The sequence below is a fragment of the Mustela nigripes genome, chromosome 14 (genome assembly GCF_022355385.1).
Source record: "Mustela nigripes isolate SB6536 chromosome 14, MUSNIG.SB6536, whole genome shotgun sequence".
In the NCBI taxonomy this organism is placed as follows: domain Eukaryota; kingdom Metazoa; phylum Chordata; class Mammalia; order Carnivora; family Mustelidae; genus Mustela; species Mustela nigripes.
Window position 1 is genome coordinate 97510389 of NC_081570.1, and position 19271 is coordinate 97529659.

The 19271-nt window shown below is 35.4% G+C and overlaps 1 protein-coding gene across 1 annotated transcript in view; it reads right to left on the minus strand.

Annotated features, from left to right (window-relative positions):
* RSBN1 (round spermatid basic protein 1) overlaps window positions 1-19271 on the minus strand; it is a 49428-nt gene that overhangs the window by 25358 nt on the left and 4799 nt on the right. Inside the window, exon 2 of the mRNA XM_059375790.1 lies at window positions 11412-12085. Within this exon, the coding sequence (XP_059231773.1) occupies window positions 11412-12085 (674 nt within the window). The remainder of the gene's footprint in view (window positions 1-11411; window positions 12086-19271) is intronic.

Here is a 19271-nt window from a genome sequence, read left to right on the forward strand (position 1 = left end):
CTTTTCTTTTTTATCATTTGGATGTCGGTTCTCCTTAATCCAAAAATATGTATTTCCACCTAAATCTTCTTTTGTGTGACATCTTAATGTTAATGGGAGAATCTGGTAAAGGTGAAAAGGTGAAGAGAATGGCCATTTAAACATGGTAAACTAAACAAAAGATTTATGTCTATTCCTTATCAAAACCCACTCAAGTGAGAGTAAAACAGAAAGGCTATGAATCCCAGAAGATCAAAAAGAACAGAAGTTAAAAAATGACATATACAAGTTAGCAAACCATTTTTTACGAGGGGAAAAGTATACAGGGGAATTAGCCAATTGAGAACTTTGAATACTGAGTACCATGTAGAAGATAACCAAAAGTCAGTTTGTGATACAGAATCATGGAAAAGCTAAGCAGAAGGGGGGAAACAAAGCATGGAACTAAAACAAAGAAGATGGGTTAAAAATGTATATAAGAATTAGTTAGATCCCTCTGCTTACGTTCCCCACTCCCTACCCCAGCCCACACTCTTCCCCTATCTTGTAGAGTAAGTGAACCAAAGAGATATGGAAAACAAAGATACCAGGCACAAATATGAAAGACCATTATACTGACAACAGACAATTAAGTAAAATTCCATATATTAAACACCTACCTACTTCCACAGTTCAACTCCAAGAATTCTAGCAAACAGAGATATAACTTACTCTATTCCCTGGAAAAATGTGGTAGTCTTAAATGTAGAAATTAAGAGCCCCAGAAAAAAGATCTCTAAATGTTAATATTTGGAACTTTTCTTACAATGATTTGGCCAGATTCCCTACCCAGTCATCAAATGGCCAATCCCACCTATGTGTCCACCTATGTGTCCGCAGTTGCTAATCAGTTTTGTATTAACATTTATCTCAATACAAACAGATCACCAGACATCTGAAGAGAATAAATAAACAAGATTAAAACAAAAAAGAACGTGATGAAACAAATTACAAGAAAATTTCAAAACAATTATTAATACCATCAAAGAGATGAAAGATGAGATTGCATGCATGAAATAAGTTATTTAAATTAAAAAAAAGAACAAGATCTTAAATTCAAAACATTACAGTTGAAATAAATCAACAGGAGGAAAAGAAGATAGTTAAATCTCCCCAGAAAGCAGAATAAAAAGACAAAGAAAAATAAAAGGAGTGACCGGAAAAATTTAGAGATTCTGTCAGGAAGTCTAATATCCTAATAAGTTTCAGGGAAAAAGAACAATGAACACTAAAGTAAGGACATTAACAAAGAAATAATAAATAAATAATAATTTTTTAAAAAAAATTTTAAAAACAAGAAAACTTACCCAAACAAAAGGATATGCAATACGTTTCAAATACAAAACAATTCAGACCAATAAAACCTGAGAAAATCAAGTGGGTTGGAGGTGGTCTTCAGTTTTATCAGTAACATTTTATTTCTTGGGCGAAGTGGTTAAAACATAGGTGTTTAGAACTCTATACCTCTATGTATGTCTGAAATATTTCATAATAAATTAAAAAACAAAACCCAATTAAAAAAAAAACTCAACATACATTATCCTCAGTATTCTGAAATTCTATAATAAAGAGGTTTTAAAATGAGTTTCCAAAGAGATTTAAAAAAAAAAACCTACGAACATCAGGAATCATTATGATACTGGAATTCTCATGAGCAATACAAGGAGCTTAAATAAAAACACTTTGCCTTCATAAATCTCAAGGAAATGCCTTCCTAAATCTCAAAAACATGATCTCCAACCAAGAATGCCACACCTGTCTGAACTATACAAAAAATGTAGGATAAAGACTTTAAACACGTAAAATCTCATTTGAATCACTGAGTTCAGTCAACAGAATAGTCATGGAACCCCAGGACATGAGAAAAAGGCAAACAGAAATTCCAGCACAAACAGGTATAGGATACATGGGATGTATAGGGGATAGCTCTACATAATATCCTATTATAATACTGTAATATTACAAAACTATAAACAAGAACAGGAGAATAGTGATAAAATCACAGAACAAAATGCCAAAAATAGTTAAAATGAATGAACTAGAGTTACGTGTATCAACACAATTCTCTAAAGCAATGCTCACTCAAGTGAAGCAATCTGTAGAATGATATATATAAAATCCTATTTATAAAGTGTTAAATCCCACAAAATAGTTTTATATAGTCTGTATGTTCATACATGCAGAGCAAAATATTAGAAGGTGCACAAAAATAATAAACCACAAATTCAGAAGAAAGATTTACTTCTGTAGAGAAAAAAAAGCTTAGATTTTATTGTAAATGAAGGAAACAAAGCATTCACTTACTACAATTTGTACTTTTTAATGGGAATGGAGAGGGAAAAATTACAGGGGTGGGGACGCATAAAGATCCTAAGCAAATGGGTGCAGTTTGTTTCAGATGATGAAAAAGTTGTAGAAAAGGATAATGGTGGTGGTTGTATATAACACTGTGAATGCACTTAATGCCAATGAATTATATAACCTAAAAATAGTAAAACAGTAATTTTGTTTAGCATATTTTGTGACAATCCTAAGAAAACTAGGGAGTGGAATCTAGAACGCAGGTGAAAAATCAGCTTTTGAGGAGGAGGTGGGATTTCTTTTCTATTTTAATAGGCAGGAATACAGAAAAGATGTATACAGATAGAGTGTGAATAGTCTTCATGAAGAGCAAACAAGCATTTAACCAAAGATAAGCAGCAAGCTTCCCACACAATGTTGAGGGCCCACTGGGAACCTTATGAAACCTTAAGAACAGACAAGCACTTGAATAATTATCAGCCTACAAGTGATTTTCTAAAACATTTGTGCTACGTAGAGATTAGACAAGGTTATCTCTAAGAGCCATTAGTTTATGATTTCTATGAAATTCTAAAAGGATGATCTACAGGTCAAACGAAGGAAAATACAGTAATGTTAGATGGTATATATTTTCAAAGTTTCTTAAATTTGCCTGCTCATAGGATTTGAATCACTTGAGGTATTTATCTCAGGCCTCACTCCAGACCTAATCACAATTTCCAGTAGAGGAACCTGAGATTCCAAATATGTATTTGGATCCAACCAGCAACCCCCAATCATTCTCAGGATCTGGCAAATCTGAAAATCTCTGGCCTGGAAATGACACTCAAAAGCAAAGAACAAGTTGAGTAGAGGAGTATTAAGAGGACTGGAGGAAGGTAAGTAGAGACTAAGGAACAGAAAAAAGTAAGGCTGCCATGGAAGCAAAAGACAAAATGCCAGAGAAAACTCCATCATTATCAAAATCAGAAGGCAAACAGGGAGGGGAAAAGGACTGTAGAATCAAGAGAGAAAATGCCTATAAGAAAGTAGTAGTTAGCTTTGCATGCATTAAAAAAAAATTCTTATAATTTATAGCTATAAAAGTTCAAGCAATTACATTTGAAAATACACACTGTTCTGTAAATATATAAACCTTTAAGATTAGAAGTAACTTCATGGGGAACCTGGGTGGCTTAGTCAGTTAAGCACCCAACTCTTGGCTTAGGCTTGGGTCATGATCTCTGTCTGGGTCCTGGCATTGAGCCCTGTGGGGCTCCACACTCAGCAGGGAGTCACTTGGGATTCTCCCCCCTGCCCATCCCCCACTCATTTGAATGCATGTACCCCCACCCAAATAAAATCTTCAAAAAGAAAAAAAAGAAACAACTTCACAGTTATCGTGTATCAATTGCCTTCACAATTATCCTGTACCAATTGTGAAGGAAGTTTAACTGTGCTCCAAATACATTTTACTTTTCAATACTTTTTAAAAAGGACAGTCATAAGTCAGTTAAAAACTTGGAAGACAGCAGTTTTATTCATAACTGCCCAAATTTGGAAACAACCAAGATGTCCTTCAGTAGGTAAATGGGTAACAGTAGTATATCCAGACAACAGCATATTATTTAAAAAAAAGAAAGAAAAGAAAGAGCTATCAATACATGAAACGACATGGAAGGGCCTTAAAGGGATATTATTAAGTCAAAGTAGCCAATCTGAAAAGGCTACATACTATTTGATTCCAACTATTTTACATTCTGGAAAAGGCAAAACTATGGAGACAGTAAAAAGATCACAGAGTTTGCCATGGTTTGGGAGAGGAAGGAAAAGGATGAAGAGGCAGAGCACAGAGAATTTTTAAGATGAGAAAATATTCTGTGTACTCCCATAAAAATCGGTACATGTCATTATACATTAGTCCAAACCCACAGAAGTACACCATGAAGAGTGAACTATGTGAAGTATGGACTTTGGGTGATTGAGGAATCAACACAGGTTTATCACTTGTAATAAATGTACCACAGGTGGGGGGTTAGGGGGGTTGATGTTGATAATGAGGAAGGCTGTGCACAGATGGGGGGTCAGACAATATGCAGGAAATCTCTGTACCTTCTCCTCAATTTTGCCATGAACCTAAAACTAATCTAAAAAAGAAATTCTTAAACACACACACACAGAAACAACACTTAGAAGAACACCAAGCTAGAAATACACTATATGGACATGCCCCCCTCCACACACACACAACTGAGTCCAGGGGTAATTATTCTACAGAACTCATGTTTTAGGAAGAAGCTTATTCAAATTGATTGTTTAAAAAACAGAAAGAAAAAAGCTAGCCAGCAATCTTCCTAACCTTGTGATCTGTGACTAGAAAGGCATTCCCACTTTAAAACATACACTGAAAAAGCAGTAAGATGTACTTAGAATGAGAAGGAAAAAAAGATCCAAACCTACCATTCCTATCCTGATTTATTTTATAAAGCCAGCTACTTAAAGCATTTATTTCTCCTTTTACATAACACACTGATGTTCACAAATAGTTTCTCAGTTATTTAACAGCTACAAAGCACTCTTCTAGTTCAGCTCTCCTAATCAGTACTACCCAATCACCATAATGTTGATTTTATTGATCAAAGATGAGGAGCACCTAATAAACCCATTTTAGGGCTTGTCACAACACACAATGAAGAAATAACACTTGCTGATTTTCTCTGGAGCAGAAGACATTACCATTTTATACTAATAAAAGTAATATTTATGAGAATTTCTACCACCACCTAAATAAAGATCTACGAGCCTCAGTGAAAGACTTCAACACTGTATATATACAGAATTTTTTTTAAACAGAACTTAAAATATGCACATTTGCCAGATAAAGAAAACAAATCTTTTTTTTTTTCTTTCTTTTTTTTTAAATATTTTATTTATTTATTTGACAGAGAGAAATCACAAGTAGATGGAGAGGCAGGCAGAGAGAGAGAGAGGGAAGCAGGCTCTCCGCTGAGCAGAGAGCCCGATGCGGGACTCGATCCCAGGACTCTGAGATCATGACCTGAGCCGAAGGCAGCGGCTTAACCCACTGAGCCACCCAGGCGCCCCTAAAGAAAACAAATCTTATAATGGTAGGCAAGCTTTTTAATCAACTGCCTCTTTCCCCAGCACATACATACACACATCCTACTTTTCCATATACACCCTTCAATTACCTAGTTGCTCTAAGGTGAAAATAATTTAAGATGGCAACATTTAAAACAACTAATAATTTAATTTCATTATGTTTTTAGTGTTTTAGTGTTTCTTCTTGTTGCTTTGGCTTGCAATTCCTGTACAGAATTTACAGTCTACAGCCATTGATGGCTCATGACCAGGAGTATCAGCACCACCTGGAAACTCATCAGAAATGCAGACTATAAAACCCCAACCCAGACCTGTAAAATAAAAATCTGCATTTATATACACATTAAAACTTGCTAACCTCAACTATAGGATTTAATTCCACTCAGAGACAGAAGAAAAAAAAACAATTTCTCTTTGAAGATCTGCCACTATTTAATCTTGGGAAGGTCATAACCAAAATGTGACCTTCCTTATCCATAAAATGAAGGCTTGGAAAGGCCCCCACCTACTCTAAAATCCTGTTAGTCCATAAGATGGAAGACTATTATAATTACTAGACATAGCACTTAAGCAAAAAAGTAATAAATTATACTTATATATATAAACATATATAGGGAGAAATATATTTCTAAGTGGACACTAATTTTTTTCTTCATTAATCAACCCAAAGATTCCACAAACACTTAAACTTCTTGGTCAAAATTGTTATTTAGCCAATGGTTATTTAGAACTTAATTAGAGGGGCTACTGGGTGGCTCAGTGGGTTAAGCCACTGCCTTCGGCTCAGGTCATGATCTCAGGGTCCTTGGATGAGTCCCGCATCGGGATCTCTGCTCAGCAGGGGGCCTGCTTCCCTTCCTCTCTCTGCCTGCCTCTCTGCCTATTTGTGATCTCTGTCAAATAAATAAATAAAATCTTTTAATAAATAAATAAAACTTAATTAGATCTGAATAATCCTACAAAATTATGAAAATACCATGCATATGTATGTGTCAATATATATGTAGTTCTTTAGATTAGAAACCCAACTTTAGCGGCACCTGGGTAGCTCAGTGGGTTAAAGCCTCTGCCTTGGGAATCAAGCCCCACATTGGGCTCCTTGCTCAGCAGGGAGCCTGTTTCCCCCTCTTTCTCTCTACCTGCCTCTCTGCCTACTTGTGATCTCTGTCTGCCAAATAAGTAAATAAAATCTTAAAAAAAAAAAGAAAGAAAGAAACCCAACTTTACAAAGTTACCCTGAATCAACTGCTGAAAGTAATCAAATTTGAGGATGAGCTTGGTGCTTCAACTGATATTTATCATGAAATGAACACCTTCTTCGGTGTTAGAATATTTGAGTTTTATAGAATGCAAAAAGAAAAAACAAAAAACACTTCTTTGTGCATCCTACTTTGAAACTACAACAATTTAAAAATATAAAAATAGAAGATATAATTTTCTTGCACAAAACAAACCTACAATTTACTTCCTTTGACTAGTGCAGATTAAGTTCTAAAGTAGTGCTTCCCAAACCTTACTGTGTATATGAATCACCTGCAAATCTTGTTAAAATGCAGATTCTGATTCAGAAGACGTGGGCAGAGGTCTGAATGCCAAGTTCATACACAGGAAAGTAGTATGCTTCTAAAAAAGCCCCATAACTCACAATATTTAGCCATGGTTTGCAAAGCACTGGTCTTGATAAGCACTGGTTTCCAATTAAATTCCTAATTGAGCAACTTCACATTTTCCCATCCTTATCTTACTTGATCTCTCCTGAAACATGATTCTTAATTACTCCATCATTCTAAAAACCTAGAAAATTTGTATCCTAATCTTCCTTCTAACTCTTTCTTTTTGATCTCCTTCTTTCTCTTTTCCTCATACTTACATGTGGGGAACATCACAGGATTCCATTCTTAGCTTCATCTCTTTACCACTCTAATGCTGTGCCTGCATCACCTATATGCTAATGGATCTAACTGCTGCATTTCCAGCCTACACACATCCCCCAGTCTTAGATTCATATTTTTCAACTACCTAATAGATGTTTCTAACCTTCAGTCTTCACAGGTACTTTCCAACACAACTTATCTCAAACTGAACTCTTCGCCAATGCCTTTCATCCCTAGAAACCAGCTTTTTCAACCCTGTGTTAACTCTGTGACCAGCACCACCATCTGCCCAATTGTCCAAACCATATTTTAAGACTCTATCCTTCTCCCTCACCAACTGCAATTAATCCCATCTTCTAATTATTTCTCAAACTTCATCCCTTCCTCTCTAGTGTATCAGTTTTGACAGAGATAATTTCTGACTTGGTTACCATAGTAATGTAACAGTCTTCTTGCCCCCAATCTCATTTTTGTCCTCAATCCCAGCCTTCACATTCCTATGTAAACTTGGCAAACATAACCTGATAGTACTCTCCCATTAAAATTCATCAATGACTTCTCCATTACCTTTAGGAAAAAGTACTAACTTTCTTTTGGTATGTCATATGAAGCTCTTCACAATCTTGATTTTTTCATCTCGTCTTAACTCCCTCAATAGTCACCATGTACTCTTGCCATGTCAGGCTAGGTGCAGCTCCCTAGAAGTACCACATTCTCTAAGGCCTCTGTGTGTTTGCATAGGCTGTTTTTTCCTTTGCTTAAAATGCCCTTATTTAGCTAAGAACTAATCTCCTTTTAAGACTCTACTCAAGCATCACATGCTTTAAACTGCCCTTTTTAATCACCTCAAGTCTGTTAGGTAACACCGCAAACTGTGCTCCCTCTATTACAAGGCTTCCCCTATGCATAATACTTGGGCAAACTGTATTATAATTGATGCCCTATTCATCTCCTCCACCAAACTGAGCTCATCAATAAGTGCGTTTTAGAACAAAACGTCCAGTACATGGTTTACTGAGGGACACCAGGCGGCACAGTCAATTAAGCGTACAGCTCTTGGTTATAGCCCAGGTCGCGATCTCAGGGTCCTGGGATGAGGCCCTGCATGGGACTCTGCAGAGTCTGCTTGGGATTCTCTTTCCCTCTTCCTCTGCCCCTCCCTGCTGCATGCTCACTCACTCTCTTTCTCTCAAATAAATAAATCTTTAAAAAATAAATAAAAGGGGCGCGTGGGTGGCTCAGTGGGTTGGACCTCTGCCTTCGGCTTGGGTCGTGGTCTAAGGGTCCTGGGATCAAGCCCTGCGTTGAGCTCTCTGTTCAGCAAGGAGCCCCCTCTCTCTCTGCCTGCCTCTCTGCCTACTTGTGATCTCTGTCAAATGAATAAATAAAATCTTTAAATAAATAAATATATAAATAAATGAAAAATAACTGTTCGCTAAATAAACTATCTTGAAATAACAATCACGAATGATTATTATGGCTACATATTTAAACTATAAATAACTTCCAAAAACTGTCTAAGGTAACAAAAGTTTCTTCAGTTTGGGGCACCTGGGGGGCTCAGTTGTTAAATGTCAACCTTTGGCTCAGCATACCGGGATCAAGCCCCACCATCAGGCTCCCTGCTTGGTGGGAAGCCTGCTTCTCCCTCTCCCACTCGTCCTGCTTGTGTTCCTGTTCCCACTGTCTCTCTCTGTCAAATAAATAAAAATCTTTAAAAAGAAAAAGTTTCTTCAGTTTCTTTACAGGCTTAACAGAACTTCAAAAGACTTCATTAAACAACGAAGTCCAAAATATTTAAGGTATTCACTTAATTCCCGACAATATAAAGGTATTTGCTAAAAATTAATAGCCTTCTCATATTGTGTTTAAGATTATTTTAATTTCACCAATGACAGTGTTAGACAAATAAAAGCATTTGTCTCTTCCAAAATGTTAGGCATATTGTTCAGGTAGCCGAGGTTAGCACCCTGACTTCTACTTACTAGCTACATGACCTTGGATAACAATGAACATCTCCAAACTTCAGCGTTTCTTCAAGGAAAACAGAGATAAAATTGCTTACCTACACCATAGGTTGTTTCAAACATTCAGTTACAAATGTGGAACTATTTCTATAAACCATGAACTGCTAACTCAATGTCAACTACTGCATTAGCCTCCATACTAACATCTGCCAAATATTTGACAGGTGCAACTTTAAAGTTTCATGGACTACTTCGACCTCCATACCCACCCCATATTTCTCCAACAACTGAAAATTCATAAATAAAATAGTAAGTTCCAGGATTACCACAGCACAGGATTTAGTCATTAGTCCTCAATATTCTTATCTGGTTGAAGGCTTAAAGGTATCTAATTTAATAATGATCTCCTATTGTCTTAAGAAGAGGTTTTTTAATAAATCTCAAAGTAAATCTCAAGGTAAGTTGTTGGTACAGTCATTTAAATTTCAGCTCCATTTAAAAAAATTATTTGGAGGACAAAAATCAGCAGGGAATATTTAAAGATACCTTCTTTTACTAGCTGTTTAGATTGCGTACTATTGACAAATGAGCTTGATCTATTATAGACTAACTGACATAAAAGTTAAAAAGTCACCACAACAAAACCAAGACTTTTTTCACCCGTACTTCTGGCTTATTTCTCAGATATGCTTGTTGGTCTATGGGTCAGAAGAGAAAATTTGCTGCATTTTTGCAACTAAAAAAGTGATGAAGCATGTTAATTCTGCTCTCAGCAATACCCTTCTTTGTTAAATAGGGACTTACAGGGATTATGGCCTATATCAGGAAGACTGTTTTCAGCCCCTTCTCTGTGATATTTATAAAAATAGGATTCTTAACCTTCAAAGGGCAAAACTCCTTAAAAAAAATAATAAAAAGTAAAAGAAAAAAGAAAATCTACTACAAAAGTCAGCACTTCGGTACCTGATTGTGGTAACAAGGCCAAAATCCAAGACGAAGCCCTTTATTGCACATCGTGTTCCAACATCTTGGGCAGCCCCATCTTGCGACCTCTCCAGATTGGCTGCTCCTGCTCTCTCTACTGCAGAGAGAACTTCAATTAGAGAAATTCTGAAGCTCATAAATCTAAACTGGATACTCCCCTCACTGGAGGCAAGGATGGTAAGAATCATTAAAAAGATTTAAGTTAGAGGAGGTTGCAAATAAATCCACGTGGCCTGAAACCACTATAATGCAGGCAGCTGAGAGTCTTATTATGCAACAGTCTATATACCTAAAAAAAGAAAAAAAATCTTAGGAAAAGAATGGCAGCAAATTATTAGATAACCTGAAAAAACAGGTTATTATAATCACGTATCTCTAAAAAGTAAAATATTCTCCACTAAACTGGTTTTGAATTTATATCTGTGATACCAAGTTACAGCTGACCATTCATGTTTATTATCCTTTGTAAGAAAAGGAAGCAAGGAAGTGGCTAGGATATGTTATTAACTTCTTTCTGTGCCCTAAAGTAACTCATTAAAAAAAATGCCTGGTTAAAAACCACTGCTTAGGAAGGAGAGATTTCCCTGCTGACTTAAGCCTAGCTGCCCAAGCAAGGCTTTAGAAAAGGTCTTCACCTACAACAGTGCATAGGCAGAAGGAGCAGAGGCTATGGCGGTCTTCCTAGTGACACTTCCAAGTCACGTAAATGGGGTATGTTTCTGGGATAGACTGCCAACAAGTTACTGTAAGAAACAAAAACAGCAAAATCCTGGCAAATAAACAGGCCAATGCCCTCATGTGTTTATTATGACAAAAGTCAGTCTTAAAGTTACCTTGACGCCACAAATCTAAGTCACATCTTCTATACTAATAGTACCTGATTTCTGAAAGACTGGATTAGTTTTCAAGCTGGTTTTCCATAAAGACTTGTAATGATGTCTAACATGTATAAAGCGTTTCTTAGACCAAGCAAAGTAACAAGTTACATCCCAAAGAACTGCAGCAATTAAGATATTTCAACTAGAGCAATAAACTAATGATTTGAATCATGTTTACCATGAGTTTTTATCAAAAAATGTGCTGGTATGTGCAAATGAAACAGAATGAGGTTAATACTGTCAAGAAACTATATTTACGTAACAATTTAACAATGATTTTATCTTACCTGAGTGTGAAAATTTGAAATGGTGGTTGTTTCAATATCTTTCTTGCCCAGAATCTCCATTTTCACAGGAGTGTTGGGAAAATTAAAAGCAAAGTAGTCCAAGAAGTCTGGGAGATAAGCAGCCGCTCCATGCACTATTGCTAAAGCATAGTAAGCAGCATTTTTCTCATTTTCACTGAATGTCAAAGCAAGAAACTCCTCGGAAAATCTCTCCATCTCCATTGGAGACAAAAATGAGAGTTCATCCATGTAAGCATGAAGGACAAGTGCACCACCATTGGACTGGTGTTCCTCATGAATAAAGTTGCTAAATTTAGTACCTGTTTTTAAGAAATTTCTACGAATAGAATGTTCCTGGTGAGTCATAAAAGGTGTTTGTACTCCCTGGGGTACCCGATATTCTTGCATGCCCAAATTTAATCGGCACAGCTGTTCATCTTTCAGATACCTGAAGGACTCCTTATTAACTCCTGAAGTGCTATTTATTTGTCCTTGGGTGAGGATTTCCTTACTGATGCGGGTCAGGCCAGCACAGACGGTTTGTACTTCCTTATTGTACATTTTAAGGCGTCTTCCTCGCATATCTTCTCGGTGTTTCTTTTTCTTTTTCTTCTTTATTTTCTTCAAGACAAAATCATCAGCTCTCTGGGTTTTACCATTTTCATCTGGTGTTTCTGGCCACAATAATTAAAAAGAAGTTAGTTGCTAGGCCTAGTGTCAACATAGAAACTTCTTACGGTACTTGACCTCAAATTAAATGGCCTATTCTCAGTTTCTCTGAATTTGCCATGACAACTTACATGTTTATAAAATGACTGAGATAAAAATCTTAAAATACAGTAATATTCGGGGCTGAAAACTATGCTAAAAAGTAGACAATGAATATGTAAGCATGTAATTTAATACAACAACAAAGTAAAGGAAATATCCAAGTAAGTCCATTTCTGCCATCCTGTATGGAATATTTGTTCAGTAACCACTGTAAAATCTAAACTGAAGCTTATCATATTTTGCTATAATGCATACAGCTAAATCAAACAACAGCAAATTAAGCTGTAAGACACGATTCTGCCTACCAAATTAGCATGATTTTTCTTTTTTGGCCTTCTCGTATACTGTTGTTGGAACTATAAATTGGTACAAATTCCACAGAGGGCAATTTGGCACCCACCAAAATGGATATGTACATCAAAAGCCTTGAAAATATTTTAAATTATCAGACCTAGAAATTCCACTCCCAAGTAAAAATTACCTCAGAAAATAACTGAAGATACACAAAAATATCCATGACAGTTAAATTCAGGGACTCCCCCTTAAATGTCTATCCTAAGTAACAGGATGTTGATTACATTCTGGTACTTACATACTGACAAAATACCACCCAGCCATTACAAGTTATATTACAAATGAAAAGAACTAATGAATTACAAGGTTATAAAATGCTTACACTGCCAATCTTCCAGGAAGCATTCTCTAACAATTCATTCCTACCCAGTTTAGATAGCTTTCCCACCCCGTGCTTCCTTAGCACTGTACTGGCCTATCACAAAACTTAATATTCTATGTTATCACAAATCTAATTTTTTACCTTTCCTCTAGACTGTAAGCAATCTAAGGTCAGAAATATAGATCTTACCTTTCTTTCTGCATCTAATGTGTTTATAATATGATCCCATGTTTGTAACATTAAGCACTCAAACATTTATTAAGTACCCACTAAATACCAGGGACATTTCTGGGCACTAGGGATATGATGCTCAGACAGACATAATCCTCATTCTCTTGGATTTTATAATCTAGTTTAACAAGAAAAGCAAAGCATCAGTAAGCTACTCTAGATGCTGAGGAAACCTCTCTTTGGGAGGTAACTTTAAGGCTGAGCCCTAAATATTAAGACAAGCCAGGCATGTTTTCTAGGGAAAAATATTCCAGGGAGAAGCAAAGGACCTAAAGAGAGGAAAAAGTCTGACTGATCTACACATGTTTTGTATATGTATTACACAGGAAAGTACCTGAAGAAATACATATCAAAGTGTTAATGGTAGTTATCTAGGGTGGTAGGATTATAAATAACTAGATATTTTCTTTTTTGCTTATCTGTATTTTCTAATTTTCTACAATAAATACATATTACTTTTATAAATAAAAATTTATTTTTAATTTTTAAGGGATTATCATGTATTTACAAACCCAAAGTAGAATAACATTTTTATTTACTGGTTCAAAAACATATCTAGCAAGAAATATTTAGGAATAAATATCAGGTATATCCTGAACAACCTTTCAAGTTCAGTGTGGTATTTAATGAAATTTTCCCCCCAATAACAGTATTTCTGACATCATTCAAGTAATTCAGTGTTAAGAAAGACACTACAATTGATCCTATGACTACACCTGGGAATAACAAATTCAGTAAAATTTACAGTAAATAATTTATGTGGTATAATATGCAAACATAATAGATACAGTATTCTATACAAAATCATTTCAAATCACTAAATATTGCAAGTTATGAAAAATTTCTAAAGAAAATATTTAAAAGTATAAGTCAGAGACTTTAAAGTATACAGATACCAAATGGCTTCCATTCTGTTTAATATCCATTTTTAAACAAAAAGAAAACCCTTCATTTGCAAACATCACTTGTGATTCAACTGAGACCATATAGCAAAATATACATGTAATCGGATTGCTTAAACTGGAAAGAGAAAAAAGCAGTCCATCTTTTATTCTATATACAACTAAATCATTGAGATTTTGTTAAAACACTTATAACAGTCATTTATTTCTTACCAAATAAAATTAAATGCATTTCCCATGTTAAAAATTGGTAATTTAGGCAATTCTCCCAAGCAACTAAATGTTAATGCTATTAAATAACAAAGGTTAGACCAATTTTAAAAGTCATCTAATTACCCTCTGCTAAATGTTTTAGCATTTTCACAGGAAAAAAAAAAGAAACTATCTCTGAATAGATCTGTTATTTTAAGCTTCAGAGGAGGTATTTGGTATGCAGAAGATGAATTGTGACCTAGATCTGCCACTGAAATTAACACCAAGAAGGAGCTGCCTTGATTGTAACACATTTTATATATTACTATCGGCTTACCAATGGTATTTCTAACATGGCCAAGTCTCTGTGGGTTTTATTCCACACTCATTTATATGAGAATCATCCAATCAAATAATCCAACACGGGCCCATCAGAAAAACCACGATACAAGGAAATGAAAGGAACTTAAATTGATTGTAATCTCATATTTCAACATAATAGAAATTTAAAATATGAAATAAATGTCAATCTATCTCCTCACTAATTCTGTTTTTCTAATTTTGATTCTTATCTAAGGCTGATATAGAGAGCTCACCTTTGTTTATAGAGAAATTTTAGAGTACTTTGTGTCATACCAGCTTATGAATTTCAATGAATAAACAAAATTTACCTTTGAGTTATTATGATGACAACTAATTTAAAGTGGCATACATATTCAAAGTTGTTACAGGTCATTACAGTATGTTAGCCCTTCTTGCACTATGAGAATATCAACGTTGCCTTGCCTTGAATTAAAAACATTAATCAGGGTGCCTGGGTGACTCAGTCATTAGCATCTGCCTTAGGCTCAGGTTTTATCTCAGGGTCCTGGGATGGGGTCCATGTTGGGCTCCCTGGTCAGAAGGGAGTCTGTTTCTCCCTCTACCCCCCACCATTTTCTCTCTCTCAAATAAATAAAATCTTAAAAAAATAAAAATAAAAACATTAATTAAAAGTCAATGTCTTTGCAATATAAATGTATCAAATCAGTCCATTGTATACCTTACACAATGTTATATGTCAATTATATCTCAAAAAAAAAAGTGTCTAAAGTTTTCACAATCTTTCCATTCCTGATTGGCTGTTTTAGCTTTCCCACAGAGAACATAATCAGGAAGTAACATTTTGAATATTTCCCTACAGTGCAAAAGCTAAATTTTATTGACATGAGTTCTTTTACAGAAAAAAAGCCAAACCACATCTGTGATTAAGGAAAGCTCTCACATACCAAACTGTGAGAGCAAGCATAAAGAGAAGTATGTAAGTCTACAGAGGAAGATATATTTAACTGTCTTTAAAAAAAAAAAAAAAAAGTCATTCTAACTGTATCTAAATTAATGCATGACACTATCAATTAAATCCTCCTCAGAGCCCAAGTGTCCACTGATTGAGTCATGAATGGATAAAGAAAATGTGGTGTGTAGACACACAAACACACACACACACACAATGGAATATTATTACTCAGCCATCAAAAAGAATGAAATCTTGCCATTTGCAGTGATGTGGATGCAGCTAGAGTCTACCATGCTAAGTAAAGTAAATCAATCAGGGAAAGACATACCATATGATTTCACTCATGTGGAATTTAGGAAACAAAACAGATGAACACACGGGAAAGTAAAAAAAAAAAAAGAGGGAAGCAAACCATGAGACTTAATGATAGAGAACAAACTGAGGGTTGAGGGTTGGGCTAAATGGGTGATGGGTATTAAGGAGGGCACTTGTTATGATGAGCCCTGGATGTCCTATGGTAGTGAGGAATCACTAAATTCTACACCTGAGGGCGCCTGGGTGGCTCAGTGGGTTGAGCCGCTGCCTTCGGCTCGGGTCATGATCTCAGGGTCCTGGGATTGAGTCGATCGAGTCCTGCATCGGGCTCTCTGCTCGGCAGGGGGCCTGCTTCCCTTCCTCTCTCTCTGCCTGCCTCTCTGCCTACTTGTGATCTCTCTCTGTCAAATAAATAAATAAAATCTTAAAAAAAAAAAAAGATAAATTCTACACCTGAAACCAAAATAAAAATAAAATCCTCACATGTGCAAATATAATCAACTATCAAATAGCATCATTTATTTATATCACTACTGAAAGTTCTCATTAATGCAAAAAAATTAGCTGCTTCTATCACAAAACTTAAATTCTTACCATCATTCTCACAGTTGAATTGTAACTTAGAACTGAAAGAAATGTAATATCCTCAATTCTTAAAAAGCATGGTGGATACATATCAAAGCAAGTACAATGTTTTATATTTTTGTAATCATATTAAAGAAAAGGGCTAAAGTTGTTTTCTGAAAATAAATTTTTTAGTCTTACTGGGTATCTTTCCCATTCCATATAAAAATCTGACTAAAAAGCTCACTGTATGTTTATAACACTGCCTTACTTTAATCTCCCAACCCTCCATAACACGTTTAAGCATGGCTGGCTGAATTTGAATCCCTGTCCTAGTATTTCCTCCCCTAAGATTACCTTTTGCAACTTTATTTCTTTGTACCTTGTTCCTCATTGGTAAAACGGGGGAATTAACAGTACCTCATAAAATCAGTGAGCAGAGTAAACAAAGCACATAAAGCACTTAACATAGTCCTAGAATATAAAAAATACTCAATATATGTTAACTACTATTACCCCAAAATAGATGGATTGTAGAGGCAGTAGAGAGTGCTACACCACCAGGTGCTTCACAGTTAGAGAGACCTAGCTTAATGTCCCAGCCCTAGAACATACTGCTTAAGGTCTCCCGGAACACTCATTAATCTCTTTAAACTTCCATTTTCTTACCTTAAGATGTTAATTCTAGTATCTACCTCACAGAGCTCTTGTAAGGATTAAATAATACAATAAATAGGGCGCCTGGGTGGCTCAGTGGGTTAAGCCGCTGCCTTCGGCTTGGGTCATGATCTCAGGGTCCTGGGATCGAGTCCCGCATCGGGCTCTCTGCTCAGCAGGGAGCCTGCTTCCTCCTCTCTTTCTCTGCCTGCCTCTCTGCCTACTTTTGATCTCTCTCTCTCTCTCTCTCTCTGTCAAATAAATAAATAAATAAATCCTTTAAAAAACCATATTTTAAAAAATAATAATACAATAAATATAAGGGCCTCATCACAGTACTGAACACAAAATAAGTGCTCCCCATCCTCATTATCATTTTCACAATAATATTTAATGCATTCCTTGAAATACTGGCAATAACTCTGAGATATCAAAACTAGAGATAGAAATTACTGGACATAGAATACAATGTAGTATACTACAAGAGAATCCCACAAAAAGGAAAAAAAATCTCTGAAAGAGGGAAGAAAATCATTACTCAAGAAAGGTCTACTAGGAATCATATATGCTATCTCATTTTAATCCTCAAACAAACCGGTGAAGAAGATACATAAGTCCATTTTACAGAGAAGAAAACAGCTTGCCTTAAGATAGGTTACTTATCGTAGGCCACAAAACTAGTATGTGAGAACCAATTTTCAAACGTTCACTTTGTCAGATTCCCAAACTCAAACTCTTCACATACACTATTATACTACACTCTTCCATTTTGCCCTTCTCTATCAACTCTCTGCAACACTCCTGTGAAATAATCAACTGAAGTTACCTGGTTACAATTAATGGACTTGAGAAGCAGGAGGAGGACCCATTTCCAATAAAAGGAGCATTACTTCATTCAACAAATATTTTACTGAATGCCCATTACATGGTAACTCTGCACGATCACAAAGATGGTATTTGTTATGCAAAAATTTCATACCCTAAAGTTAAACGAAAGTATCTGTCCCTAAAGTTGCTGCTCTGATAAATGAGAGGATTTGTTTATTTGAGTTCTCTGTATAATCCCAAATAATTCCTCACTCCTACCACCAAATAGGATTTGGATTTTAAATTCCCGCCAATAGCTTTCTGACATCACAGAAAATTACAGTTAGTTGTCTTATTTGGGGATACTACCTGTGACAGAAAGTAGACAGTTGGTCAAAGATGAAAAAATGTGAGAAAGGAAGACTGATTCACAAGTGAATACAAAAGAGTATATACTGTTACTAAATGACACTAGAGAAAAGAGCTAGGGGGATTGGGTACCCTCCCTTTCCTTTTTTCTACAAAATCTTAAAATATTACTAAAGCCGTAAATTTACTTAATAAGAATTAAAAGTAATTTTTGAGCAAAATATGTTCTATGCTTTTTATGAGCAAAAATGGGAGAGAAAAAAATTAAGATTTCAAAATACACAGCTAACTATAGGTTTAAGACTCAAGCCCGTTACTTACAAGAAATAAAAAATATTTTAGTATCTACTTATTTAGTTAAAAATCCAAGTATGCTTAAGTGAAAAATGAAGAGCAAAATAGACAAGTCAAAAAAATTGGGTCCTAAATTCAGTTCTATCACTTACTAACTAGAAAATCTTAAGCATGTCACTTCACCTCTTCAAAACTCACTTTAGTTCCCATTTTAGAGATGAGAAATCATTGTTTAAACTATTTTTGAGCAACTCCAAACACCTGGAATCTGAAATCTATGATTAACTAATACATGAAATTGGACTGAGTACAGTTGGGCTGGTGGGAAGGAAAATATCTTTCAGCAGAATGATCTCAGAGATTGGCAAACTTTTTCTATAAAGAGCCAGATAGTAGTAAGCTTAGCAGCCCACATGGTCTATCTCAACTACTCTATTGTTCTAGTGTGAAAACTAACAGATAATACATTTGAATGAGTGGAGTGGTGTTCCAATTTATTTCTGGTCACCAAATTTAAATTTCTTATGATATTCATATGTCATGAGGTTTTCTTCAACCATTTAAAATGTAAAGATCCTTATCTGACACGTCATACAAAAACGGGCAGTGGAACTGATTTTTTAACAAATATATAGAAGTAATCCAATGGAGGAAGAAGTGTCTTTTTTCAACAAAGGCACTGGAAATACTGGAAACATGAAGCTCAACCCGAACACCTCACACCTTACACAAAGAACTCAAACGAATCAGAGATTCGAATGTAAAAGTTACCATTATAATACTTTAAGGAAAAAAATACATGAAAA